Consider the following 25,042-nt stretch of genomic DNA (forward strand, 5'->3'; position numbering starts at 1 on the left):
GTTCCGATATCAGATCCGGCATTTACCCTTCTCTTTCTCCCTCGCCGTCACGTGGATGGCTGAGTCGCATCTTTCTTCAGCAGGACAATCCTTTTCATATGTCAATCTTTGCGCTCTTGCAGGCTGGGAGGTGCGTACGCAGGTGCTATGGTGAAGGAAGCGCTTTAGGCTTGTCAATAGGGCTGTGCTAGCTCTGCCATTCTGTTCGTGGGATTTGGAACTGATCGCAGATTAAAAATGGAAGCAGAAGGCGGTAGTCATGTTTTATAAAATGACTTTGGCGTAGGTTTGCAGTGCTCCCAGTGGTTGCTGTTCCCGCGATGCGGGAGGGCCTGAGGATCGCCGGCCGGCCACATGCGGCCAGCCTGGCTGGGTTCAGAGGCGCAACCAAGACCTCGGCGGCTACTACGTCCTTGAACCGCCAGCCTGGTTAGGGTGTACACGTCAGATGTTTGGGCATTGTTCTTTAAGGTTGAACATGTCCCTGGCTTCGGGCATGTCGATATCGACATGTCAGGTGTCTCAGCTCTGATGTATTGTTGATGTTGAGACTATATTTGTACTCTCAGCTTCGTGACAGCCTTTAATGCGTTTTCGGTTTCTCACCTTTGGCATACATCCGCCGACAAATAACTGTTAATACAACAAAGTTCCACTCAGCCGGCATGCGAGCCGCTATCGTCTTCCTCGCTACGTTCATTGCCCTGGCGGCAGCAGCACCGGAGATGACCATGGAGAAGCTTCAGGAGCGGGCGCTCTGTGTAAGTAGCTTCAACCTTTCCACAGGAAGGCGCGCATTCCAGCTAGCCGTAACTAATAGGTAAATGTACAGGAGTGCAATGAAAACCGCTGCCGTGGCCCGAGTTGCTGTGCGAACGGAACGTGCTGATAATTCCTGCTATCGACAGGGTCAGCAAGTACATAAGACTCGAAAATACTCACGAGACTACGATGTACGTTGTAACGACTTGGATATGGGCTTTCGGCGCTTCTGTATTGGCTTTGGGAATAGGACTTGGTGACAAGAATAAGGTGGAGTTTTGGTAAAATCGGGACCTAGTGTTCCAGCTTCAAAAATTTATTGAAACTCGATTTTTCCATGCTTAAAATATCTCAGCTCAGAAAAGGTTCCCTCTCAGTAGCTAGACAATCGTGAACTGTAGATTTCGTCCAGCCATTTCGTCCGTCATGCCCTCTCCATCTATAAACCCATCCATATACCCGTCTCCCACAATCCTATGTTTGCCCCTTTCAACACCATCCTCTCTTAAAACAAAAGGGCAGTCACCCCCAAACAAAACCACCACTATATGTCCCTGCTGAATCGACTTGACACCCCGTCCATATCGTCCCTGTTGCGGGTTCGTGTGGTAGGTTGAGCGGGCGGTAGGGATACTTTGACATCATAGCAAAGCGGTGACAACAATCTCCAGCTGCTGTTGAAGTCTGAACATGTCTTGCTTGAGTGGGGTGAGTGAGGTCGCCATAGGAGCGTCCACGGTGCAAAATCTCCTCCTGATAGCGTTGACCCGATAACCCTGAAAGCTGCCGAGTCCATTAAATGATCCCCAAGAATACATGATTGAGCAGATCTACTTGATATACCAAAAAATACACCCCAAAAATTATGCCTGTCTCCAGGCCGATGTTGGCATGTTGAGCAAACAAGAGTCGAAGCCATCCAGATGACCCCGCCATTCTCCGCAATTGGCTCCCCCGCACCCCGCATCCCCACGTTTGCCCTAAAAAACGGTTTGTGGGCTGCGACGGGTTGACACGTTTAGGGGTTGAAGCAATTTCTCACAACACAGCTTGCCTGTGACCATTACTTAGAGGAAGATCAATTGCTTTTTGAAGATCACTAATACTATGAGTCTCATGCGAGGTTGTTATGCCATCTGAAGTCAAGTGTGGAAAGAAATGAGTGAGAGGATGAAGTTCAGGCGGGGTTTTGGCTGCTTTTCTCCTGCCTGCTTGGTGTCTTCCGTACACATGCATGTTTGAGCAGCCACCACCGACTTTCCCGAGTTTATCACTGCATCCTCCAACGACAGTAACGATCTTATCTTCGAGTACAGATTCATGTGTAATGCTCTCGTCCGGTCGCAAGCCGAGTCGCCGACCGCCACGACGACAAAGGGTTAGTTAACCCACAAACCACATGCCCCGCCTACACATAGTAGCTGGGAGCGACCGAAAGCGTGTTCGCGTCCTCGCAGGTTAAGAAACGGTTTACTTCATTATAATGAGGTTAAGCTGACGCTACAATAGCCCCTAAATTTCCCTGCATCACTTTACAAATCCGCATCACTTTACAAATCTGCATCATTGCTGATGGTGCTTGATCCTCCGCCCTGAGCCTCTGCAATAACCTGTGTCCGGGTCACCTTGCCTGTCGTATCGACAAAGATCCAGCTAGTCACCTCAACGCCCGGGAAGGGCTTATAGTCATACTGCAGCTCAAACTCGACAACATTGCCCTCCTCTTCAATCGTCCGGTTATGTCCGTTGAACTCCATATCCTTGTCGTATGATCCCACCACGACCCGCGACTGCTCATTGCCGTCATTGTCGAGATACTCGTCGTAGATGCTGCCGTCCTGTGCGAGGACACGGTTCTTGTGTGCTTGGCCAGTGTAGTCGTTGACGCTGAAAAGTACATTGCTCTCGAGCTTGTGGCTTCCCTCGAACGACCGTTTGGTGTTGCCTCCTGCAGCATCCTCTTCCCCGGCCCCAGTTCCGCCTCCAAGTCCCTCACCAACACCATCGAGGAGGTCAGTGGTGGAGTTGATGATCTGTGTGACTTCCTGTCCCAGTGTCGCAATGATGGGATTGAGATCGATGCTGTTGAGCACATCGTCGACCATCTTGACAACATTCCCGAGACGCGCCTCCAGCTCGACCTTTGCAGAGACATTCTCAATCTTGAGCTGGACGCGGTTGATGCTCGCGTCAACGCCCGCGCTGAAGTGCAACAGCTTCAGGACGTTTGCGTCGAGGTTGACCTTGGCCGTGAGGTTTTGCACGTCAACCCCGATGTACCCGACGCTCACCGAAGCGTTGAGATACACATCTGGCTCTTCGGCAAGCTGGACACCGCCGGTGTTGGCGGTTTCGTAGTTTACCGTCTCGGGGTCGCCGCGCTTGTCGAGTCGGTACCCGATGTACCCATCGTCTCCATCATCTGCGCCATAGATGGGGTTGAAGAGGAGGAAAAGGGCAGCTGCCCTAGTGAAAAGGTCTCTCATGATGGGCAACTCTTGAGGGGCCTGGCAGAGATGGAAAGAAACAAGCAAAAGCAAAAGACAACCAGCAGATTACCGTGGGAGTTGGGTAGGTGGGCAAAGAGCAGCTGTATCAAGTAGGTGTGCGTTTCCACACCTCCCACATCGTCATCCAGCGGGCAGAGAAATGGATAGCTGAGGATTGGACGCGCCCAGACACGGTCGGGCATTATCAAGCTGGATCGCAACCTGCATGCATATATTCCGGATTCTTGGTTTTGCCTTATTTGGCTGTCTTATTGACGAGGTTCATGCCAAGGTACAGGCCTTCAAAGTCAAGCTCAGGCTGCCAAGGCCAATTACCGTTGTGATGCAAGCACCAAATCATGGCAGAGCCCCTGACCGCCCGCAGCTCAACACCCCTGACAGGGTTTCATCCAGCTCAGTGGAAAACATGCCGAGTGGACGCTTCTCAGCAACGCTTGGAGTTTGGATCTGGTTGTTCCTGAATGCAACACCACAAACCGGATTCATGGTGGTTTCATTTTAACTTTTTGCTGGCAGCCATCGCGAAAACAAGGAGTGATCGAGGTCATAATGGACACCCAAATAAGACGTGACGGAGAGTCCTTTCTGGGCATTGTGTTGAACAACCAGGACGATCACTGGCGAATCAAGTCATTGAATCGATGTGCCTGGCAGCCTTTTTATTCCTCCAAGTTGACTAGACATACACACCTCACCCATCGCCAGGTGAGACGGTCTTTTGCTTTCTCTTGCGCGTGCTGGCCTTTGGCATCTTCACTCGTTTCCGAAGACTCCGCTTCCCACCGCTCACGATGAGGACCTCCTCGCGCTGGTCCCTTCTCAGGGCTATCCTCCTGCTCGTAGCTCTGTTCATCACTCTCTCAGCTGCGCAGACCGAGTCTGCCGAGCCAGCACCATCATCAGAGCCCGCTGCCGAGCCCAGCACGGAAGCACCCTCGCCATCGGCAACACCCAGCTCTCAGACTGCCTCCCCATCCACTGCTTCGAGCGGAGGCGGCGGCAGCGGGACACCCACCACCACCACCACCCCTCGACCCTCGGGAAGCAATCCTCCTGACGTCTATCTCCGCGTTCCTGAGCTCTCAGTCGGCCGCATCGAGCTCGACGTGGATGACCTCAAAGCGGATGTCAACCTCAACGCTGAAATCGCCAACCTCGTCTCCATCAACGTCGGTGTGGCGGTTGGCATCCAAAAGGTCAACATCACCATTTCTGACGTAGAAGCCGAGCTTGAGCTTGTTATTCGTTTGGGACATTTGGTCGACATCGTCAACCGAACCCTCTCATCTCTTGACCTCAACCCACTGCTGATCAACCTGCTGAACAACGTTTCTGACGTTGTTGACTCTGTTGTTGGCGCCGTGGATGGCTTGCTGGGTACTATCACGCAGGGCGGCAGCACGTTGAGGTTTTTGATTGACAACCTGGGGAATATTGTGCAGGAGGTTGCTGGGGAGGGAACAGATATCGTCAGCAGCATTGTTGGAAACTATCAGAAGAACATGACGTTTACTGGTGTGGCTAAGGAGCTAGGGAACGGGTTGACACAAAGGACGTACCGGTATGATGCGCTGGGGAGCTTGGTGAATATCATCTTTAATACCATGGGACAAGTCGTGCAGGCTGTCGTGGTCGGGAAGGATAATAGCGGTGGCGGCGGCGGAGGAGGTGGCTCAACGACGACAGCCCCTGCCAGCTCCGCACCTGTCACAAGCGTGGCTCCGGCTCCGACGGCAAGTGCGCCGGCGGAAGAGGGCGAGTAGCAAGGCTGTTACGGAGAGATCATCTATACCTAATGATACATTATTGGTAGCTCAATGACATTTGAACAGAACCATACTCACGCCATCTCGTCCCCTTTAGCGTTGAACTGCTTCATCTGAAATACTATGCATTTATTCCCTTAGGCTCCCTGCCACCTGAACAGAAACGCCGACCTGGAACAATATCCCCGATAATTTAGGTAGCTAGGTATCCCATCTCGTACGAGGACCCCTTACGCTGGCTAGCTACCTATCATCTATCGCTCCTGAAGGTGATGTGTGGGACCCCGAGGGCCAGTGGATGCCGGTACTTTGGGGAGGTGCGAGTGGCAACAATGGAAAAGGGGATACAGCGTGATATCACTACAGCAACAAATGTTTACTCTCAATGTTCAATTTCATGTGCGGTCAAGTTACTAGATACATTTATACACTGTCACCATCCCACCACTCAAGCGGGCATCTGAACGGGAAGAGGGGCGTAGGCGGTGACAGGCTCCGGGTCATCAGCGCCAGCCTCAACCATACCTCCAAGAATCATCGTCTTGGGCGCCTGAGCCTGGTAGAACCAAGGGTCGGTAAACGCCTTGAACTTCTGGTCATGCCAGTCCTTGGCGGTGACATAGCGTCCCTCCGAGTCCATGAACATGGTGTCGTCCTCGGCGCGGAGGAAGTAGGCGATCGAGTACCGGTGCTCGGTGGGGTCGAAGGGTACGACGCGGTGGATGCACGACTGGAACTTCATGCCGCTGGCAAAGCGGAGGGAATCGCCGACGTGGACGAAGGCGCAGTTCTTCTGGGGCTCGACGAAGCCCATCTCGAGGGCGCCGCACTCTCCGGGGGGGCGGACCTGGAGACCCCATTGGTCGCTGAAGAGGAGGGTGAGGGAGCTGATGTCGGTGTGCTTCTGGTGGCCGACCTTGTGCTGGCCGGTGATCTCAGCGGGGAGGTAGTGCATCATGGAGAGAGTGGTGGCTGAGGGGCGGTCGTTGCGGTGGGAGTTCTCGAAGCGGTCCTTGCCAGCCAGGTTCAAGCCGGTGGAGAGGGCTGCCAAGATGACCTTGGTGATGGTGTTGCAGCTGCCGATGACCTGCTCCAACTGGTGGAGATCGCCGCTGTTCTTGATCGGAGAGGGGACGCGAGGGCTGCCCTGCTGGATCTCGTCTCGCGAGACCTTGAGCATCTCATAGCCGTCCTTAGAGCCAGCACCAAAGGCGCCAGTGCGGTTACCGACAGGCTCGTAGCCAAGATGGGAGTCGATCAAGCCATATTCGTTCTTGGCCTCGAGGGGGGCATCAAAGAAGCGGTTCATGAGCTTGAGAAGTTGCTCACGGTCCTCGAGCATGCGACGGCCGTCGATGCTGTCGAGATCGAGCTGGAAGTAACCATCCTGAAGGCAAGCCTGGAGCACCTTCTCGACCTCCTCAGGATCCTGCGAGAGGAGCAGATCGTACTTGATGGTCCTCATGGGCCAGACAGGAACCTGCCTGCCTTGCCATTCGACGGTCTTTACGGGTTCGGTGGTAGGAGCCATGATGATATGTGGGCGGTTGAGAAGTTTACCAGCTCTGTTCTACAGATTTCCCAAACTCACGGGGGACAGACTGGGCTACAAATAGTTGGACCATTGCCTCGACCTTAGCTCAACTAGTACCTAGCCCGGTGCGAATCGGAGGCCATCTATTGCATTCATATGAAGCATATAGTCAATGAGCTAGTTTCCCCAGCCTACCCCACACTTCCAGCGTCCCTGAGGGTACGTTGCCGGATTCTCCCATAGTAATTGATGGGGGTCTTTCTCCACCGATCGGCATTTCCGTTGCAACACCTGACGCCCCCCGCATCTTGGGTGTGTTTACATCGTCGGGCGGGTTGCAGTCCGTGGTTTGTAAGAGGAACAATCAAGATTACAAGAAGGGAAAGTGATATTGGGCTTATCTACCTGCAACTGGGGTCCTTTATGAAGCAGACTATCCGGAGGCCCGGAAACCAACCCTGAAGGCTCGCTCCCTCCTTGACACACTATCTACTTCCCCTTTTCGGGTCTTGGTGTACACGTACACATGGCGAATCTGAGTACAAAACTAGACACCGAACTTCGATGCTCTGCCGAGACTCCTCGTCACGGCAGTCCGGGTCCTCAAAGGCCGAGTGCAATGCTCTGCGTGCCACTGACGTATCGGAGTCAAAGCACTTGATGAGGAGTACGTCTTCGGGTGTCATCCGATATTTGAAATACCACCGATGATGCGGGTTGTGGCGTACTACCCACGACTCCCCCTGAAAGCCGTCCTCGACCATTTCTGCCCCCACTAGGTCCGAGTCGGGAACCGAGTTTGCATCTGCCACAGCAATAGGATCTTTGAGAATGGTCTGAATCGGGCGCCATATGTTGATGATTTGATATCTTCTCGTGATCAGTTCGTCTGCTTGTTGCTTATCAGGAAACTCCCATCTCAACCTCCTTTCGGCACCAACATAAGACTGATCGACGTGTGTTCTGGTGACTGGGCCACGGTTGGCGAGATTCTTGCCGTTGAACCCCAAGTGGTGCCATTGTGTTGGACCTCGGCGGACTTTGTGGTTGAAGATGTGGATGTGACTGGCACCCGTGATGTCCTTCAGAAGTTCCTTGCATTCCTCATAGTAGACTGACTTGATCGACTCCTCACTGGTGAAGCCCTCCTCCTCTTGACTCTTGTGCCGACAGTACTGAAACCCATGGGTATCCAGGCGGTAGTCGTCTTCGTCTCCTGTTATGTCCGTGACGGTGAACTCGTGAGGGAGGTGTGGCCTCTTGTTCGTCACCTTTCCTTCGCCGATGAAGATGGGAGTCGGGGGCAAGCCATCTCCCGGGTCGTCCCAGTAGTTGAGTGCGGTCCGTACATTGTGCTTCTCCGTCAAGGCCATGGTCGCTTGCTGTCTCTCCAATAACTCTAACAGCCCTCTCGGAACAGGCCTGCCACGGCGTCACGTTTTAAGGTGGTAGCAGCACGCAGACGAGGTCGCCAACTGCCGGTATTTTCCGGTCGAATTATCCACGAAGGATAGCTTCCGGAGGAACGCATTCCGGTTGGCAGTCGGCTTGGCAAGGTACCACCCAAGATTAACCGCCGGTCGGGTCGTAATCGTGACACCAGCCAGAGTCCCGTGACGGCTTTCCACTCAACTTCCAACTAATGAGCCAGGACTGTCCGGTATAGTCAACGCTTGGTACCTAGTCGGCCAGAGAAAGAATGGCCCAGGACGGTTTTGTCCTTGTTTCTCGAGAAAGCCAGATCACCAAGAAGAGCCACGCGGCGGCCAACACCGCCGCAACTCTCCAGCATGAGGGCCCTCACGACCATCTGGCTGAAATTGCCTCATTTGTCGACAGTCAGTCGGAGAAGCTGTGGCACTTGAACAAGTTCATCCACAGTAATCCTGAGCCCGCTTTTCAGGAGTTCAAGGCTCATGAAGCTCTCACCAAGTTTATGCGCTCGCGGCCTGAGCGCTGGCAAGTGACGTCGTCTGCTTGCGGAATCGAGACAGCATGGATAGCAGTCTACGATAGCGGCAGAAAGGGACCAGCCGTCTCTTTCAATGTCGAGATGGGTACGTCGACCTCTTTTGGACTCGCCTCTGTGCTCATAATGTTGACATTGGTCAGATGCCCTCCCCAATCTTGGTCATGCTTGTGGTCACAACCTTATCGCCTCTGCTTCCCTCGCTGGAGCACTCGCGACGGCCGATATCATAGAGAAGCACTCTTTGGCCGGAAAGGTTTATGTCTTTGGCACACCAGGAGAAGAAGGATACCACGGGGGTAAAATCCAGCTTCTCAACCGAGGTGCCTACGACAAGGTTGACATCTCCCTCATATCACACCCTTCCATCTTGAACAACTCGCCATTTGTTCGAACCACAGCCTTCTGCCGACTTGAGGTGGAATTCTTTGGCCGGGAAGCCCATGCGGCCAATGCTCCGTGGCAGGGAATCAACGCTTTGGATGCGCTGGTGGCGTCCTACAACTCCATCTCGATGTTGCGTCAACAGACGCAGCCGAGCGATATCATCGGTTTTGCCATTACCAACGGCGGGGGAGATGCTACCAATGTTATCCACGCGTACTCGTCGGCTGTGTGCACGATTCGATCCTCGAGCGCGTCCCGTGTCGATACGCTGGCTGACAAAGTCGGCGCGTGCTTTGATGCCGGTGCTAAGGCTACTGGTTGCACTGTGGAGATCAAGGTGATCAAGGGATACAAAGATCATGTCCCCAACATGCATTTGGCCGCTTCGTTTGCTGAACATTGGAGCTCACTGCCAGACCCGTATCCCGTTGGGCCGGAATTGCGGGCTCATGAGAGAGGGTACACGTATGTCAAGGCGAGCACCGATCAGGGGGACATCAGCCATGCTTTGCCGTCGATCAATGTCAGTTTTGCGATCCCTGCCGGGCCGGAAAAGGGTGGCCCTCATAGTGCCGACTTTGAGAAGGCAGCAGGAACCAAGTGGGCTTTTGACCGAGCCTTGCGGGTGGGCAAGGGGATGGCGGGTGTGGCTGTTGATGTCCTGACGCGAGATGGGTTTCTTGACACGGTGAAGGGAGAATGGCGAGAGAGGTTTGGGGTTGAGAACAAACTTTGACGCGTGAAAGCTCTAAAGCCTCATAACTCTATTTACTTTACGTTAGCTAAGTCACGAAAACAGCTACGTTCAATGCCATATCATACCTTGCCTGAACGTTATTGCTGCCAAAGGACTACCGTCCAGCCAGTGATGCGGGCAAGGAGGGGGTCATGCGCAACTGATTCCAGCTCGACGCGCTACCACGACGCGCCGCTTTGGTTAGTTGTGTGGCGCGTTTGCGAACCGCAAGTGCCATAGAGTAACCAAAACTTAAGAAAAGGCGTTGAACCTTCGTATACCCAGGCAATCGGGGCGATGCGACTGCAAAGTCAAAGTTACTGGTGATGACAGTGGTTGCTTGGAAGTGAAGCCCCCCAAAATTTGGCGTTGTGGTGCTAAGAAGTGGTGGTGGGGCCAGTGCGGGGCAACTCTAATTGCCTTGCTCTCCTCATCCCCAAGCTGTGGCAAAGTCGATACTCCGTATTGGTCAAGCATCACACCAAGTGAGACCATACCAAGGTTGAAGGTGTTCTTGAAGCAACGATGGAATATTATACATTCTCTGCCAACGACGGCACCATCCTAGCCTTCCAATCCTCCACCCCCCTCACACCAAGCCCCTCACCCGTCAACGACAGCATTATTCTCTTCTTGCATGGGTTCTCCGGCTCCTCCGCCTACTTCACCCGCAACTTCCCTGCTCTCTCTGAACGCTCTTGGGTGCTCGGCCTAGATACGCGGGGTCATGGCCGGTCCAGTCACTCCAAAGGAGGATATCACGTCGCCCGTCTAGCTGCTGACTTGAGGGACTTTCTCTTACACATATATTCCCTCAACCCTGGAAAGAAGTACAAGATCACAGCAGTTGGACAGTCAATCGGCGCCGCTATTCTCTGGACCTACACTGAGCTTTTCGGGGATGCCGAGTTTACCTCATTTCTATTTGTCGACCAGGCACCACTTCAAGATCGGGATTTGAGATTCGAATGGGACGAGAAAAAGGCCCACAGGGGCTGCTATGACGAGGAGAGCATGCTCGCAGCACAAGCGGCCTGGGTTGAGAGACCGGAGGAGACATATGTTGGATTGGTGGACGAATGCCTGGGGTATCGCTACCAACCTTCTTCCCAGGATAGGGATAGAAGTCCAGAGGAGCGACAGCAGGACGAGGAGTATTTCACAAGTATCAGCAGGGTTTGTGATGGGAGGTGGTTGGCGAGGTTGCTGGCTGATCATACAAGGTATGACCACCGCGAAGCATGTGAATTGATCACCAAGCCTACACTGGTGATGGCTGGGAGAAGGAGTGGATGCTTTTCGCTGGAAGGAATGAGGGAGGTCGTCGAGAGGGTCAAGAACGGGAGAGGCGTCAACATGGATAGTAAGGCCCAGATGTCAGTCTTCGAGAGCGGCCATTGGTTGTTCTGGGAGGAGCCGGAACGATTCAACCAGGAGGTCTTGGAATGGGTATGCCGGTGGGAGTAATTTTTAGTGCACTCAGGAAGCTCATGGTGCGTGCAATGGGATGTTGATAGCTGTTCTTTGTCCGGATGCGGATGCTTTGGCCCCCATGTGTCGACAGCCCGAAAAGGCCCTGCTCTAGGAATCCGAGCTCGGTTCAGCTGTATTCTCGTTTTACCACAACCACATGGTTACAGTGTAGTTTACTCGTGCAGGTGCCCCTCGCGATTCAATCATGTGCATTGTTTATGTCCCCTGACTTTACCCCTGAGTCCTGGCGCGTTCTCAGCATAATCTGCACCTCGGTCTGAATAATGAGGAAGATTTTCCTCTTCAATAACTGTACGCGGTGGCATTGGTTGGTACACTGCAGGAGTAATTTCATCATGGTTATAGCTTGCCTGTTTTCAAGCGTGGATTGCGGCTGCAGTTGCCCTTCACCATTGTGTCTTTGATATCTTCTTAACATTGTTCCCCCTGTCCAAGTTATATCTCAATGCAGCTCACAGAAACCAGCAAAGAAGACCTGAAAGACCGTTGGTCGCTTATAAGACCAGCTGTTCTGAGAAGCTCCTGCTATGATGCCTCAAGCTGTTGCTGCAAGTGAAAGCTTCTTCTCTGAGTAAAAGCTTCACCCATATCTCAACAAAAGCCAAACAATGGAGTCCCTCACGGCAAAATTCACAACGGCCTTCCGGTCAGAGCGCCTTATCTATCGTGCAATCGATATGCAAGACATCCCCCTTGTGGCCCGCATGCTCTGGGACCCTGTCAACCAAGGATTTGGCGATCCTACCTTGTACACCCCTCTCAGCGGCACCGTCGGTAGCGTCATGGTCCAAAAGGGACTTGAGGCAAGCCTCCTAGCCGTATTGATCTGCTTGCCCAATCCTCAGGCACAGCAAGATGCTGCACCCGGTCTCCCGGGCAACAGTCTCCGTGCAGCCCAGGAAAGTGCCATCCCCATCGGCAGTCTGATGCTGAGCAAGCCGACTGCGCCCCAGACTGACCATTGGCGCTGGACAAGAATAGGACTGGGCATTGCGGAGGAGCACCAGGGTAATGGATACGGAAAGGAGGCTGTGAATTGGGCGCTTGACTGGGCCTTTGAGTTTGCAGGCATGCACCGTGTCGAGTTAACCACAGCCTCTTACAACGACAGGGCTATTGCCTTGTACAAGAGCTTGGGATTCAAAGAAGAGGGCAGAAAGAGAGAAACCATCTACATGGATAGGCGGTGGTGGGATATGGTTGAGTTTGGGATTCTGGAAGGTGAATGGGAGGCGCTGAGAGGCAAGAAGTCTGGCCAAAGCGGTGGACAACGCATTGTTCAAGGGGGCTTTTGAAGTATAAGACGAGATTCAGGGCTCGAGATGACATGAGACCGCCTGATTTGCGTTGAGAAGCTCCATCCCATAGGTAGAACAATCGATATGAAGGTCTGCAATACAATGGATTAAAAAAGAGCTGCATATGGCATTGTACCTGGCACACGTGATTCTCATTGGGAAGAGGTCAGAGAAACTTGACATTGCCAATGTGCTGAGGCGTGCTAATACATCTTTCTTGGTATCTGTATATGAAGTGAACTTCTAATGTCTCAAGCCAACGGCTCTGGTCCCCTCAGGCTTAAACAGTTACATGCTAATTGAGTTAGCAGAAGAAACCTTCCAGACTGATAATTCTGTTTAGCAGCCTTCGATACCTACTAACATTACTTGCCCTATATATCCCGATTGTTCCGCGAAGAATACACTGTTGAACGCTGTCATACTCTCGTAATGCTCAGCTTGTTCTCACCTATTTGATCGCCCGAAGAGATTTGTTTTGCGGAGCGAAAGGCCAGCACATTACTCATTCATCACCAAGACACCCCAAGTGACAAAAAGAAAGCGAGAAACTTCTCCCGCGGATCCCACTTCCACACGTAGTGGTCGGGCACTTCACTTCAAATCAGATATTCTACTGCTTCGCTTCGACTACTCCGATCATCCAACCCTAAATCAGGAAATCGATGATCTCCACAAGGCATTCGAAAGCAAGGGCTGTACAGCGAGTGTGCTTGTCATTCCGATGAAGAACTCATCTCATGGGACTCCATACGGCCAACAGTGCTATCTCACCTATCAATCTATGAACACGGCCAGGCTCGGAACAAAATCATCATTCTGTCTTTACATGGTGGCTGGTCAATCAATACAGGACTGTCGTTCTCAAGGTGACTGGCAGCCGATACTTATGTAAGGTGTGCATTACTGTGCCACAAGGTGCTGATAGTTGTTCAGTCACAATGTCCCCAGGCGGATGAAGAGACTCCGATCAGACGTTTTGACTCTACTTCGGCTTCATGCAGAGCAGCATGACAATAGTGTGAACCAAGACATGCGAGACCGGCAAGCCTCACAGGCGGGCATTCTCATCGAGGGAATGTGAGTGCTTACATACTCATGATTCCACCTAGGACTTTTTCTTCCAACTAAAGTCCTAATTGTAGCAAGCAACGCGACCAATCCGAGGCATCTTTCCAGTGGTCTCATCTCAAGGGCTTGATTCGGAGCGCAAAGTGCCATGTGCTTGTTGTCCTCGACTGCTGCGCAGCTGGTGGAGCACTTTTTTCGCAAAGTGACAACCAGATTGATCGTTTTGAGAGGTCCGAGAAATATGCCAAGTCGGTTCATCTATGCTTGCCCAGGGAAGGGAACAACGACTGGGGAACTGAGCACGGCGCTTTTGCAAGTGATCAACAATTGGAGACCGGATACCACCAATCTATCGGCAGGGACGATTGATGAAGATGTCGGACTGATCCTGGCAACAAAGATGCTGAAAGCCCAGAGAGAACTCACTAAGAACCGCGGGGACAAAAGGTCGGACTAGAGGTCGCTCTCGCAGCCAGGACGCTTTGATCTGCACAGAGCAAGGGACGACGGAACAGAAGAGCAGTTTCTTCTGACAGGCAGAGAACTCAAGATTCCTACGCTCAATAAAAAAAAAAAACAAAAAGAAGAAACCCGCGACTGATGGCACGGATATACCATGTTAACCGATCATCATCATCGATCGAAGAGAAAGTAATTTGAAAGTTGCATTAGGATAGTTGGAGCCAGACCTTGGCGCAGATGAACCTTAATAAATCCTGGGTTCATTTTTGGACTTTTCTGACGGTTTAAACCACCTTCTGGGCGCACATGTGGCTTGCGATGACTATACCTGCAGTGTAAGGTAGGTAAGGTAGGCTTAAATAGCAGGCGCCCACCACAACCTTCAACAGTCACCTGCCCAGAGACATCCAATTCAACCAGCGGGCACCGAAAGACAGATCGCTCTTTTCGCATTAAACTTACTGCATACAGCATCGAAAAAGCCAAAATGTCGGCCAACAACCGTGTTGAATCCAGTTGGATTTCTGACCTCAGCAGCGCGTTGCGCACACCGTCCCATGATCCAACCACCGCTTCCTTGGAGTCCTCCATCATCGCCTTAATCTACGGCGCCAATCGTATCGAAACTGCCGGCACAACACTTCATATACCGCCGCACTCTGTCGCGAGATCTTTCGCAATCCACCACCCAACCGCGCCGAAGCAGAGTCCAATAAACTTACAGCCACAACCCCCTCTCATCACCGTGACGCCGTCCTAGCCGATCTCGCCCCGAACGGTCGCAAGTCCGCCGACCTCGAACGCGCCTACAAGGAAGTCGCTCAGCACGCCGAAGCCTTAGTTCACCTTGTCAACCACATCATTATGCGCAACGAGCCCTAGTCAGAAGAGCTCATCCTCCAAACCCATCGCATCCTCTGCAACCAACTCAGCACAGGTAGCCGCTCTGCCAAAGAAAATGACAAGATCGGCGCGGGCAAATACAGGACCCACAAGGCCGCTGTGAAATACGATCTAAAAGGTGGTGGGAAACCAAAAAAGACACTCTGCATACGAGCCAACGCCGTGCCGTCGTATATGAAAGAATTTGTCGATATGCTGGACCAGGACTGCACGGAACACAGGGTCTACAGCGAGCCGTATGGCTTGCGGCGATATATCACCACAAATTTGCCTTCATTCATCCTTTTGGGGATGGAAGTGGGAGGATGGGCCGCCTGGTGTTGAATACTCTGATGTAAGTACGCAGGTCATGTCATTGTCCTGGGAAGTGAGCCGCTGTGGGGAGAGAAGGGTGAGGAATTGGATGGGGAGGATTTGACGGAGGATCAGAAGGTACATGCGATTGAGAAGAGGGCTCAGAGGGAGTATATTGATCTAGTCTCCTGGGGAGGCAGAGTGTTTCAAGAGGAGGATTTGTAGGTTGAGCCGGAAAGCCAAACGTGGCATGATGAGTGTAGGGGGTTGTTGCAAGATTTTTTCAGGAAGCCATGAAACATATTTTGGGTTCATAATCGAGGATGGTGAGGCCCTCAACGTGAGGGTCAGCAGTGATATTGACGGGGGCTCTATACCTACCACGCCCGATACAACACTTTTCATGCCGGTCTTGATAGCTCAGTGAGTCTTTTATTCATCTTGCAAAACCACCAAAGGCTTCTCGCCCGATAGTGTCGATAGTAACTTGCAGCGATAACAGATATCGTGAAAATTCAGTGCACCTCCCAACATCAACCAGAAGAACGCATGACCTCGTGACAGAAATGCCAGTAGCTGATCCTTGGCTCTTTGCCTTCCCTCTCCTCTCTTTCCCAAACCTCTAGAGGCTTATTCAGGACTTCATGTGATACTTCGTGAAAGTAATCGATGGTAGGAGATTGTGCATCACTGTCATCGCCAGTGTGGGGTTCGGGGGCTTCCAGAGGTTCGAGTCGAGTGCTGCAAGCGCTGAAATTCATCTGCTTGTAATACCGGTCATCCCCCAGCACCATTTTCTCCGCCGCTTCCTTGAGCCTGTTTTCCTGAGATCTGATGAAGGCATAGTACTTTTGTACATCAGTTGCCATCATGGTCATGGTATCCTCCGTGTACGCCCAAGGATAGGCCAAGTGAGCGTAGAATCGATGCAGAGGGCCACGACGGCTATCCTGGAACCGGGCAAGAGGGCTCAAGATGTTGTGGTAGGCCTGCTCGATCTGCCTTCCTTGATCGACAGTCAACCTGTCGTGACCAACTGGTGGGGTTCCCGGGGGATTAATCGTGATGACTCTCAGGGTGAGACCTGGGCCGTTGATCTTGTCATTGACATACTCAACCGTGTCGACCCAATCTGTAATGGCCGGGTGGTCAGGGCTGCTGGGCCAAGAGTGATGCACGTAGGCAGGGAACACAAGCTCAAGAAAGCGAAGAGACGCGAGGCTGTTGGAGGGCACTTGATCCCTCAGAAACCTACTAGCCGTGAGCCGAGTGTTTGGGTAGGTGTCCACCCAGGGCAGAGATGGTATGATGTCAGGGTCCAGCATGTCGCCATAGTCGTGAACGATGAACCGGTTGGTGGAAAAGAACACGTGCTGAGCCTCGTAGTACAGAGTTCGGCATACGAGGAAGAGGTCTGTTGGCGGAGCCCAGCATCGACAGTACGATGAGACGGCAGTGTGTTGCAAACGACAAAAGCAGCCGGCGTGGTAGTTACCGGGTGTGGTACACTCAAGCCAGCAGTTGTTGAACTGGCATCCGTGGTGATGGTCACGACGGCAAGAAATATGCAGGTCGTTATTGTAGCCCGCCTGGTGCCGCATTGAATATGTCGGTCGATTCGCCCTATAGGCCTGCCCATCCCATGATACCTCTTTGATGGGGGTAACTAGATTGGTGAAACCCAAGATCCGGAGCCTCAACTCACGAGGAAGGTCAAGGAAGTGCGAGGCAACTTGTGAAGAACTTGCAGCTGAACACTGGGTTCTTGGGAGAGATACGAGTCCAAGACACTTCCGGACCACTTCATCCACCAGGTTCTGCAGCTCAAAGTCCGGCCTATTCCCAAGTCTAACATGGCAGCCTTTGAGACGGGGCAGCGTAAGGAGAGGCGCGAGAGCAAGCTTTCCCGCCTCAACATCTCCATGATCAACGTCGCAGACGAAAAAAAGCGTCAGGCGATCTTGTGGTATCTCCGAAAGATGGCGTGCTGCTGCCTCCCACTTCAATAGCAGAGACAGGGCAGACGGATCTGTGCTGCGCAAAGGGGGCTGGTGAGCTTTGCTGTGGGTCCTTTCACACCAGGATCTTCCGACAGAGGGAAGCTCGTCGGTTGCCAGGCAGCAGTCAGCAACGTTGTCCCCTCCTGAAGTCTCTTGATGGCAGGATGTATGGTTTAGCACCACCTTGAGGCAGGTCAGCGAACCCAGAGCTGTACCTGTCAGGGCCAACAGTGGGTCGGAAGGGCCTGGGGAAGAGTGAATGACGAAGACGTTTTCGGCGTACAGCAGACCAGCGGCCTCTTTATAGATTGTACGGCATGATAGCAATAGACCATGAAATCCAAGATGTCGTTTTACCAGCTTATCCGTTGCGGAGATATGGTGGTTGCGGTGTAAGTTGAAGACAAGACTTGCAGCGACATGCTCTGTAGCTGCGACGCCCATGAACTCGTAAATGCGGCGGCGTGTCTTGGGCGAGAGGCGCAGCAGCAGGTTCGCACGATCAGACCGTAGCAGCATGGCTGAGAGACGGCTGTTTGTTTCGATGTTGGAAGAGTGAAAGAAAACCATGACTTCACCTGTTTTGCAGAAGTTTTCCTGGTGCCTTACCTAGGTAGGTATGCAGGTGTTCAGTGTGGTCGTTGCTTTGGCCAGAGGCAAATACGTTCCGCATGATATTTGCTTGATCGGCAAGAGCCCCTGCCGCGCTTTACCCAGCTTGTTGGTCTTAGGAGGCGGTCAACGGCACTTCACGTGAGATCAAATTTCAAAAGGGCAACATTAGTTTGTATTTCTGAGTTCCCACTCCACGCCTATTGAAGGGTTTTGTTTAATAATTATTTTTGAAAGAATGTGGTGGCCAGCGATCACTGGAACTATTCCTTAATTCTCACGATTGAAGTTCCACAACCACGAACTGTACAGCGGCTCGTCTACCAGACGCTGTCTCTGGTAATGCTCATCACCCAGTACATACCGCCCCCAGCGCTCTTTCAGCTCGCACTCATCCTCATTTAACGAGTCGTAGTAGTTCTGGTCAGTTGGCCATTTCCAGGGAACCGGGTAGTAGGCATAAAATCTCCCTAGTCGTCCCGGTTCAGCCTCGCTAGCCACACCCCAAGACGCAAAGGGTGCCGTGATGGGTGCATAACCATCCTTAATCATGTCCCCTTGGACTCTGGTGAGTTCTCATAATTTTCGGGTCAGTCACTATGCCTACAGTAGACTATATCCTCCACATAAAGCCGCAAGATCAGCCCAGGGAGGTTCAGTTTGCTGCGTGCCCATTTTATAGTCTTGGTCCAGTCAAGCGCAGCTGGATGGTTTTCTAGGGGCCATGTGCGGTAGCTAAAAGCCGGAAAGATAAGTTCCAGGAACCGAAGATGTGACAGGCACTTTTCAGTAACCATAAACTTCAAAAAGTCGCTCGCTGCAAAGCTCATGTGGGGATACTCGACTGACGCGAGCCAATCAAAATTGTCCCGAATGATAAAACGGTTGCGAGAGAAAAAAATGTGCTGAGCTTCATCGCAAAGCTTCTGACATATGAGAAACAAGGCCGTGGGCGGGGCCCAGCATCGGCAGGAAGATGAAGCAGAGGAGTGAGCGAAGCGACAGAAACATCCTAGTGGAACTTTCTTGCCGGCTTTCCTCCAACACCAACCAATCGATATCCGCTTTTAAAATGCAAAGGGCGGTGATGGTCGATGGCCACGCGATTGGGCGCCATTTGACTAGCTAAATAGCCAGGCCCATGTTGTCGATCTTGGCGAAACCAATTGACCTCCTTGAGGGGAGTCACCAAATCAGTATACTCGAGTATGCGCAAACGTATCTCGCGCGGGAGGCTGAGTAGATTACACCCAGCCGCTTGTCCACGGGTATTGAGCATCTTGGGACGAGGTTGAATGTTGCCGGTCAGGCCAACCACCAAGGACTCTGCCATTCGCAGCAGTTTTGGTTCTCGAGCTGCCGACAATTTGACGTGACAGTCCTTCAGACGGGGGAGAAAGCGTAACGATGTGATAACAGCGGTAGCAATGCATGGGTCGTCGTAAGCAACGTCGCATACAATAGCAAGCTCAAGCCGCCCTGTTGTTAGGCTTTGGGATAAGTAAACTACCGTCGCCTCCCACTCTTCCAATATTTCTTGGGACCGAGTATCATCGCTTCTCAAAGGCGGATCGTGTGACTGGTGCGCTGCCCACGTGCATGCATCTCGCGACTTGAAAGCCCAATAAGAAGCCCATTTGTTCTTCCGACAGCATGGACTCAAGAGCCCACCGTGACATGCGGCCTGGTTGAGTACAATCTTGAGGCAGGTCAAAGATGCTGGGGTGGTGGTTGACAATGAGAGCAGCGACCTTTAGAGAGCCAGGCCCAAAGTAGCGGATGACAAACATGCCCCTGGAATATATCAAGGCTGTCAATTCTTCGTGGATGGCCTGGCAAGTCTGTAGCAGGCTCCAAACGGTCTTAGCACTCTCATTGTAAGCTTGAGGCTTTCCACAGCTGTTGAGATGGAAGATCAACCCTAGTGTAGTTGAATAGGGAGAGCTGGTGCGAGCACATAGGTAATAGATGTGATTTCGAACGCTGATCGGAAGTCGAAAGAAAGGACTGTGTGGGGTAAACATGATGGTGGTGGTTGGGGATATCGAAGAAGCTTAAAGTTGTTGCCCACATGTTGGGGAGAAAACTTGAAGGCGGCGCAGCGATAGGAGCCACAGTGCTAACACTGTGCACACCACTGTGAAGTCGACTATGCTCAATGCCGGCGAAGGTTGTTACATATTCACGGTCGATAGAGGCTATTAATTACACTGAGTGCATTTGACCTGTCGACCCCAGGCCAAGGACGCACAGGCATTTGACTATCAGATGTAATCCATGCAAACCAACAACGCACACAGGATACCTAACTTCTGAACCAATGCCTGCGTTGGCATTTCGTCTAAACTACATGTGCACCCACTGTATATAGGTACGACCGCATGGTCACGGCGGCCCCGGGCTCCAAGAAACCGACAATGCGGTGTTCACTTACCTAGGTAGGTAGGCGAAGACCCCGTCGACCTGTTTTGGATAAGGCATGTCGTTATCGAAACTTGATGTGTTTCAACATCAAATCTACACCCGGAAATACTTACTTAAAGTCCACGATCCTCTGCGTGTAAGCCTTCTTGGTAAGTCTTACAGCACAGCATCCATTTTCTTTGACGTTGATCACCTTACACTATCTATTCATTTTCCTCGCTGGCGAGGTTCATGCTCAAATCATACCCTAGCGGGCAAAGCTCTTCTCGGAACATATTGGGCTCTGCAGCACATTCCATATATCCCGTTTCTTTACCGTCAACCCTTTGGCTTCTTTTGGTCTGTCAAACTTGTTCGACATTGTCTATATACCCAGGTACCGACTTGCAATCACCTGCATCCGAAAGCCGCTTCGACATGTCGTTTCTTGGCACGAATCCAGCAAGACTAGAGCTTAAGCGGTCCGAAAATGAGAGCGGCTTGACAAGGCAACTTGGTACCGAAGCTGGATCGTTTACTCAAAACCCAGCTGGGTTGACCTAGAAGACATTAGCCGCCGGGCCTGCAACTACATTGACCCCAAAGGAAAGATTAGCGAGGGCACCTACACAGGAGAGCATCCCCTCGTTGCTACTTCATACCACCGGGAGAAGCGTAGACAGTATTGCATCAGACAGTCAACAATTCCTCGGGGACTGGTCTGAGAAGGAATGAGAGACTTTGGCCGAAGCAAAGCGCCATCCTGGTGGAGTTCCAAGAGGCTAGGAGGGAGGCAAGGCCCAGTGTTTCCTGGTGGGTATCATGCAGAAGACGCCGTTTTATTTCGCCATGAAAGAGAATGGCAGAAAGCACACCCAACCCGTGATCCTTTCGAAAATCGCCGTCTCCGAATGTACGTTTTTAGCCAACAGGCCTTGAATGATCCACAATAGGTCAATCCATGCAGTGACAAGAGCATGACAAAAACACCCTGTTGCCGAACGGTATTGTCGAGATTGGATGTAGAGTTCTTGATACGAGACATTGAAACGGCGAGGGACAAGGATGATCGGGACGGTACAGGGAGTGTTGTTAGTTGGACGAGTAGTTTCAGCAATCCAAGGAGCGAGCAGAGTTTCAGGAGTTTTGGTAGAGGACCTTCTAGAAACGCGGTCGCCCAAACTGTCAGCCGAGCGGATGGTGGGCAGACCCAAGTCCAACGCCACCTCATCCGATATTTCACCCAAAGTGTCGGCCGGTTGATCTTTAACAGCAGGACTCACGCAAGAAAGAAGAACCAACCAAAACCTTATTTCCTCTTCTCGTATCTCGCAAACAGAATCAAGCGTAACGGTTCCAACGAAATCAACATCCATCATTCCGCTAACTCGTGACTTGACTAACAATGTCCAATCTGCAAACAAACCGCAGACATCAGCTACTCGACCCGCCCTATCCATTGGCGACGGGAGCAGCAAGGGCAACTCTGCTGCAACGCGATCTGTTTCAACCACTTCTGCTTCTACCACAAACCAGCGCAATAAGATAGACATCCCACCGATGAGCAGGACCGCCCGAAACTCTGGGGCCGCTCCGGGGTCTCTTGATCGAACCAATCGGCGTAACCCCGAAGGAGCTTTGCAGTCTCGGGCAGTAGGGGAAGTGAGGCGAGTAGAACGTCAAGTGAGACTGACACCTCATTGATTCTATTTTACAGGTAGGTACCGCGAGATGGTTGAACAGTTTTGGATACGCCTTCTAGACAGTATATTGATGTAGTTTTACTGTTGCGTTCTTTTTGCTTTTTTTGTGGTTTTGCAATTTCTTTGGTCTCCGTGGTTCCTTTTCTTTTTTTTTTTATCTTTCTTTTTGTTCTGACTAGAATGCCGTGTTCATTGTCTCTGAGTTTGAATTTCATTTTGCTGTATCGTAGTGTTAATGGCATGTCTATTGGCTTGGTGCTGGAGTGCTATTGTACATGAGTTTTCTTGCTTTGATCACGCCTGTGTACCGAGATAGAAATTAGTTGCTCGTGTTCCAACCAAGCTCTGCTCCTGTAATACGCCCTTCTGTGTTCGTCCGGGAAACAACTGGTCGTCTGGTAGACTTGACATGCAGGTACCCAGCAAAAGGTATTGAGGGCGTTGTCCCATTTGCTGGTAGCAATCCACTGCTCGAGAGAGGAAACGGCGGGGGTGGCATAAGACCAACATCCCTGTGAGGCTGGTAGTGCACTGGCCCTTGAAGAGGGATAGGTGATTCGAAGTCCCCAGCCAGGTCTGTTGAGCCCATTTCTGACGTGGGCAACGTCGGCATGCCGGTGTTGAGAGGGCCTCGCGGGAGTAGCAACGGAGCTTCGCGGCCTTTCTGAGATGCCCGACTCTCTTTCCGCCATCGATTTGTATGTGAGCGGGCGTTGGACTGAATGGTGCGGATGCCAGCCGACATACACGCCGCCTCAACCACCTCCCATTTCTCCCCCACCCGATCCGCCAGCGGAGTCCACATCTGCTTACGCAGGGCCATGTACTCGTGAGAAATGCGCTCTAGCCTTTGACTGTCTTGTTCAAGTGCGCCTCGTCTCTCCATAAGCCGTTCGTATCGTTTGCGGCACGCATTAGCCGTCTTGGTCGGAAAGTAGGTTCGTTGCAATTCCACCCAGTGCTTGCCACGGGACCGCGCCAGTACAAGCGTTCTATCATCAGCCGCACTCCAAGTTCCGTAGTTGTAGGCTGAGTGAGAGTACTCTGGAACAATAACATCATCTTCTGGGGGCAGTTCCTCTTCCCCCTCTATATCTCTGTTTTTGTCCTTGTATCCTGTAGTGGCTCTGAAGCTTTCGTTCTCGCTAGAAGTTCTCGGCGGCAATGGTATCCCATCATATGAAGTGACCGGAGGGGCCATTATCGACTGCAAGGAGTACTGCCAGCTTGGCTCTTGCGAAATAGTCGGCTGTGGCGCATGTGACGAGGCCCCGTGATAGCTGATCTGGTCGTCGGTAATCCAGCCCCTGGAAGATCCGGGTTCCTCTATTAACGGAGGTTCTCCACTTCTGGTTGGGGGCTGAAGGCTTCGTGGTCTTGACATTGCTTTGGCTTGGAATTGCTACTCCGGTATTTCACACGGACGAAAGATCCTGTAGCGTTCAGAATCACTTGCCGACCTCTCCCTACTGCTGAGCTGGCATCCTGAAAGAAGCTGGAGGGTTTCTGAGCTGGCCAAGCAACATATACCAACAAGAGAAAGCAGCTCGCATGGCTCGAACCGCACTGATGAGGTAATCCTCCCCATCTGCGCAGATCGGATCCATCAGGCAGACTGGGCGAATATCTCTGTCGAAGAAATCGACCTGGACTTTTCGCAAAATGGATCTTCGGGCGAATGAAAGCGGGTCCGGAGGCCGCTGCTGCTGCATGACGTGCCGCATAAGTGAGGGTGTGGCTCTAGAGTATCCTGCATGGACGAACGAGAGGCCAGACTTTCACCGAAAATGAGACCTGGTGGAGCTGATGTTGCAGGTTCGGAGATATTCTCCAACGGGTTGAGGCTTGCACCTGAAGCCATTTTGGAGTCGCATGTGATGACATTTGTAGAGTTAATCCCCGGCCATAGTAGGGATCTACTTAACGTACATAGTTAGGTAGTCCAATCGACGAGATATACTCCGAATCCAAGTCAACAGACATAAAGTGCTACTAATTGTGTTTTAGACCACGTCTCCCTGGTGCCTAGCCATGAACAGCGGCAGCTATCTTTCTCCCAGAAAACCCTCCTTTCTTTGACTGCTGGCCAGCCATGCAAAGCTAACGCATGCAGCCTCTATCGAGCTGCATCGATGGTGCCATGCATGGACCAGTCGTCCAACCAGTCAGGGGGCTTTGGGACATTGGCAAGCGAACTTTTTTGTCTGCAGGGTGTCACTGATCGCTTTGTCGACGGCTCGGAATTACTGTCATCCAGACTTATTTGCAGATTCCTTCTGCTTTGACGCCCGCTCAGACATCAAAAGGGTCATTGCACATGCATCTGAATATCAACTTTGCATAACTCATAACTTCATACCTGCGTTTTGTGCACGGTTATGCCGCCCCTTTTCCTACCCCTTTTTTCGGCCCCTTTTGCTTACCCCACCTTCAGACAACCGTCCTTACCCGCAATTCATTGCGCACACAAAAAGACTTCACAGTAAATATCCAAAATTTCTGTCTCATGTTTTCCATGTTGCGATGGATGGCAATCAACATGACAGGTTTAGCTCTCCCTACATCCTTCTTTCTCGGACACTCCCCCCATCCTCCCCAACACACGTAAACATTCCGTAGCTAATCCCCTGAAGTCTCCTTGAAGACTACAAGCCCCGACGTCTTTGTCTTGCTCTACGTCACGTCTTCCATTTGTCATTTTTGGGTATTCTTCACACTCGTTTGCTGAGCGGGGTAAGACGACTTCGCGACAACGTTCCTCAGCTTCGACAGCCATTTCCACTAGAATCGTGTCGACATGTCCTCGGAGCCTAATCATCTCCAGCTGTTCTGAGAGACTTGATGGAGAAGGTATCGAGTGAATTTCTAAGCGCCCTTCCCCGTCACTTTTTCCAGGTATGAGAGGTTGAGAGTTCCAAATGATAGATGAAGTGGACTGGTAGGATCTGATAACAATCTTCGGGTCTTGGAAGATTTCTGGAGATGAGAAAAAGATGTGATTGAGGCAAATCGCATCTAGAGACCGGAGAAAATGAGCGATAGATGGTGTGATTGTTTTCAAGGAGTGGGCGAAGGTGGTTGCTTTGGACATCGGCTGTTTGAAAGTAGTATGACCTTCGCAATTTGTGTTGAACGATG

At 51.9% G+C, this 25,042-nt stretch overlaps 10 protein-coding genes across 10 annotated transcripts; 4 read left to right on the forward strand and 6 right to left on the reverse strand.

Moving 5' to 3' along the window:
• Window positions 1-22: 22 nt before the first annotated feature.
• Window positions 23-426, reverse strand: QC764_0110330 (uncharacterized protein; the record flags this gene model as incomplete). Its single annotated transcript, XM_062941159.1, has 2 exons — window positions 277-426; window positions 23-59 (listed from the first exon to the last, which is right to left on the reverse strand). The coding sequence occupies exons 1-2, from the start codon at window positions 354-356 to the stop codon at window positions 23-25; spliced, it is 117 nt and encodes a 38-aa protein (XP_062795859.1). The 5' UTR covers window positions 357-426.
• Window positions 427-2,312: 1,886 nt separating this feature from the next.
• On the reverse strand, window positions 2,313-3,248 carry QC764_704160 (uncharacterized protein; the record flags this gene model as incomplete). The annotated part of the gene is made up of 1 exon (XM_062950075.1): window positions 2,313-3,248. One exon carries the CDS (start codon window positions 3,246-3,248, stop codon window positions 2,313-2,315), a length of 936 nt encoding a protein of 311 aa, XP_062795860.1.
• Window positions 3,249-4,063: 815 nt separating this feature from the next.
• QC764_704150 (uncharacterized protein) lies at window positions 4,064-5,035 on the forward strand (the record flags this gene model as incomplete). The annotated part of the gene is made up of 1 exon (XM_062950074.1): window positions 4,064-5,035. The coding sequence occupies one exon, from the start codon at window positions 4,064-4,066 to the stop codon at window positions 5,033-5,035; it is 972 nt and encodes a 323-aa protein (XP_062795861.1).
• Window positions 5,036-5,486: 451 nt separating this feature from the next.
• QC764_704140 (uncharacterized protein) lies at window positions 5,487-6,569 on the reverse strand (the record flags this gene model as incomplete). Its single annotated transcript, XM_062950073.1, has 1 exon — window positions 5,487-6,569. One exon carries the CDS (start codon window positions 6,567-6,569, stop codon window positions 5,487-5,489), a length of 1,083 nt encoding a protein of 360 aa, XP_062795862.1.
• A 488-nt stretch (window positions 6,570-7,057) lies between these two features.
• Window positions 7,058-7,945, reverse strand: QC764_704130 (uncharacterized protein; the record flags this gene model as incomplete). The annotated part of the gene is made up of 1 exon (XM_062950072.1): window positions 7,058-7,945. The coding sequence occupies one exon, from the start codon at window positions 7,943-7,945 to the stop codon at window positions 7,058-7,060; it is 888 nt and encodes a 295-aa protein (XP_062795863.1).
• Window positions 7,946-8,135: 190 nt separating this feature from the next.
• Window positions 8,136-9,913, forward strand: QC764_704120 (uncharacterized protein). Its single transcript, XM_062950071.1, has 2 exons — window positions 8,136-8,629; window positions 8,685-9,913. The coding sequence occupies exons 1-2, from the start codon at window positions 8,272-8,274 to the stop codon at window positions 9,662-9,664; spliced, it is 1,338 nt and encodes a 445-aa protein (XP_062795864.1). The 5' UTR covers window positions 8,136-8,271; the 3' UTR covers window positions 9,665-9,913.
• Window positions 9,914-10,189: 276 nt separating this feature from the next.
• QC764_704110 (uncharacterized protein) lies at window positions 10,190-11,131 on the forward strand (the record flags this gene model as incomplete). The annotated part of the gene is made up of 1 exon (XM_062950070.1): window positions 10,190-11,131. The coding sequence occupies one exon, from the start codon at window positions 10,190-10,192 to the stop codon at window positions 11,129-11,131; it is 942 nt and encodes a 313-aa protein (XP_062795865.1).
• A 635-nt stretch (window positions 11,132-11,766) lies between these two features.
• QC764_704100 (uncharacterized protein) lies at window positions 11,767-12,453 on the forward strand (the record flags this gene model as incomplete). The annotated part of the gene is made up of 1 exon (XM_062950069.1): window positions 11,767-12,453. One exon carries the CDS (start codon window positions 11,767-11,769, stop codon window positions 12,451-12,453), a length of 687 nt encoding a protein of 228 aa, XP_062795866.1.
• A 3,266-nt stretch (window positions 12,454-15,719) lies between these two features.
• QC764_704090 (uncharacterized protein) lies at window positions 15,720-17,705 on the reverse strand (the record flags this gene model as incomplete). Its single annotated transcript, XM_062950068.1, has 1 exon — window positions 15,720-17,705. One exon carries the CDS (start codon window positions 17,703-17,705, stop codon window positions 15,720-15,722), a length of 1,986 nt encoding a protein of 661 aa, XP_062795867.1.
• A 4,518-nt stretch (window positions 17,706-22,223) lies between these two features.
• Window positions 22,224-23,288, reverse strand: QC764_704080 (uncharacterized protein; the record flags this gene model as incomplete). Its single annotated transcript, XM_062950067.1, has 1 exon — window positions 22,224-23,288. One exon carries the CDS (start codon window positions 23,286-23,288, stop codon window positions 22,224-22,226), a length of 1,065 nt encoding a protein of 354 aa, XP_062795868.1.
• Between the last annotated feature and the right edge of the window lie 1,754 nt (window positions 23,289-25,042).

Source organism: Podospora pseudoanserina (assembly GCF_035222485.1).
Source record: "Podospora pseudoanserina strain CBS 124.78 chromosome 7 map unlocalized CBS124.78p_7.2, whole genome shotgun sequence".
NCBI classification, from domain to species: domain Eukaryota; kingdom Fungi; phylum Ascomycota; class Sordariomycetes; order Sordariales; family Podosporaceae; genus Podospora; species Podospora pseudoanserina.

Bases quoted from the DNA above. Each gene is read 5' to 3' on its own strand.
- QC764_704120 (XM_062950071.1), top strand. From the start codon at position 8,272: ATGGCCCAGGACGGTTTTGTCCTTGTTTCTCGAGAAAGCCAGATCACC. The intron at 8,630-8,684 runs GTACGTCGACCT...GACATTGGTCAG, and splicing joins CTCTTTCAATGTCGAGATGG to ATGCCCTCCCCAATCTTGGT.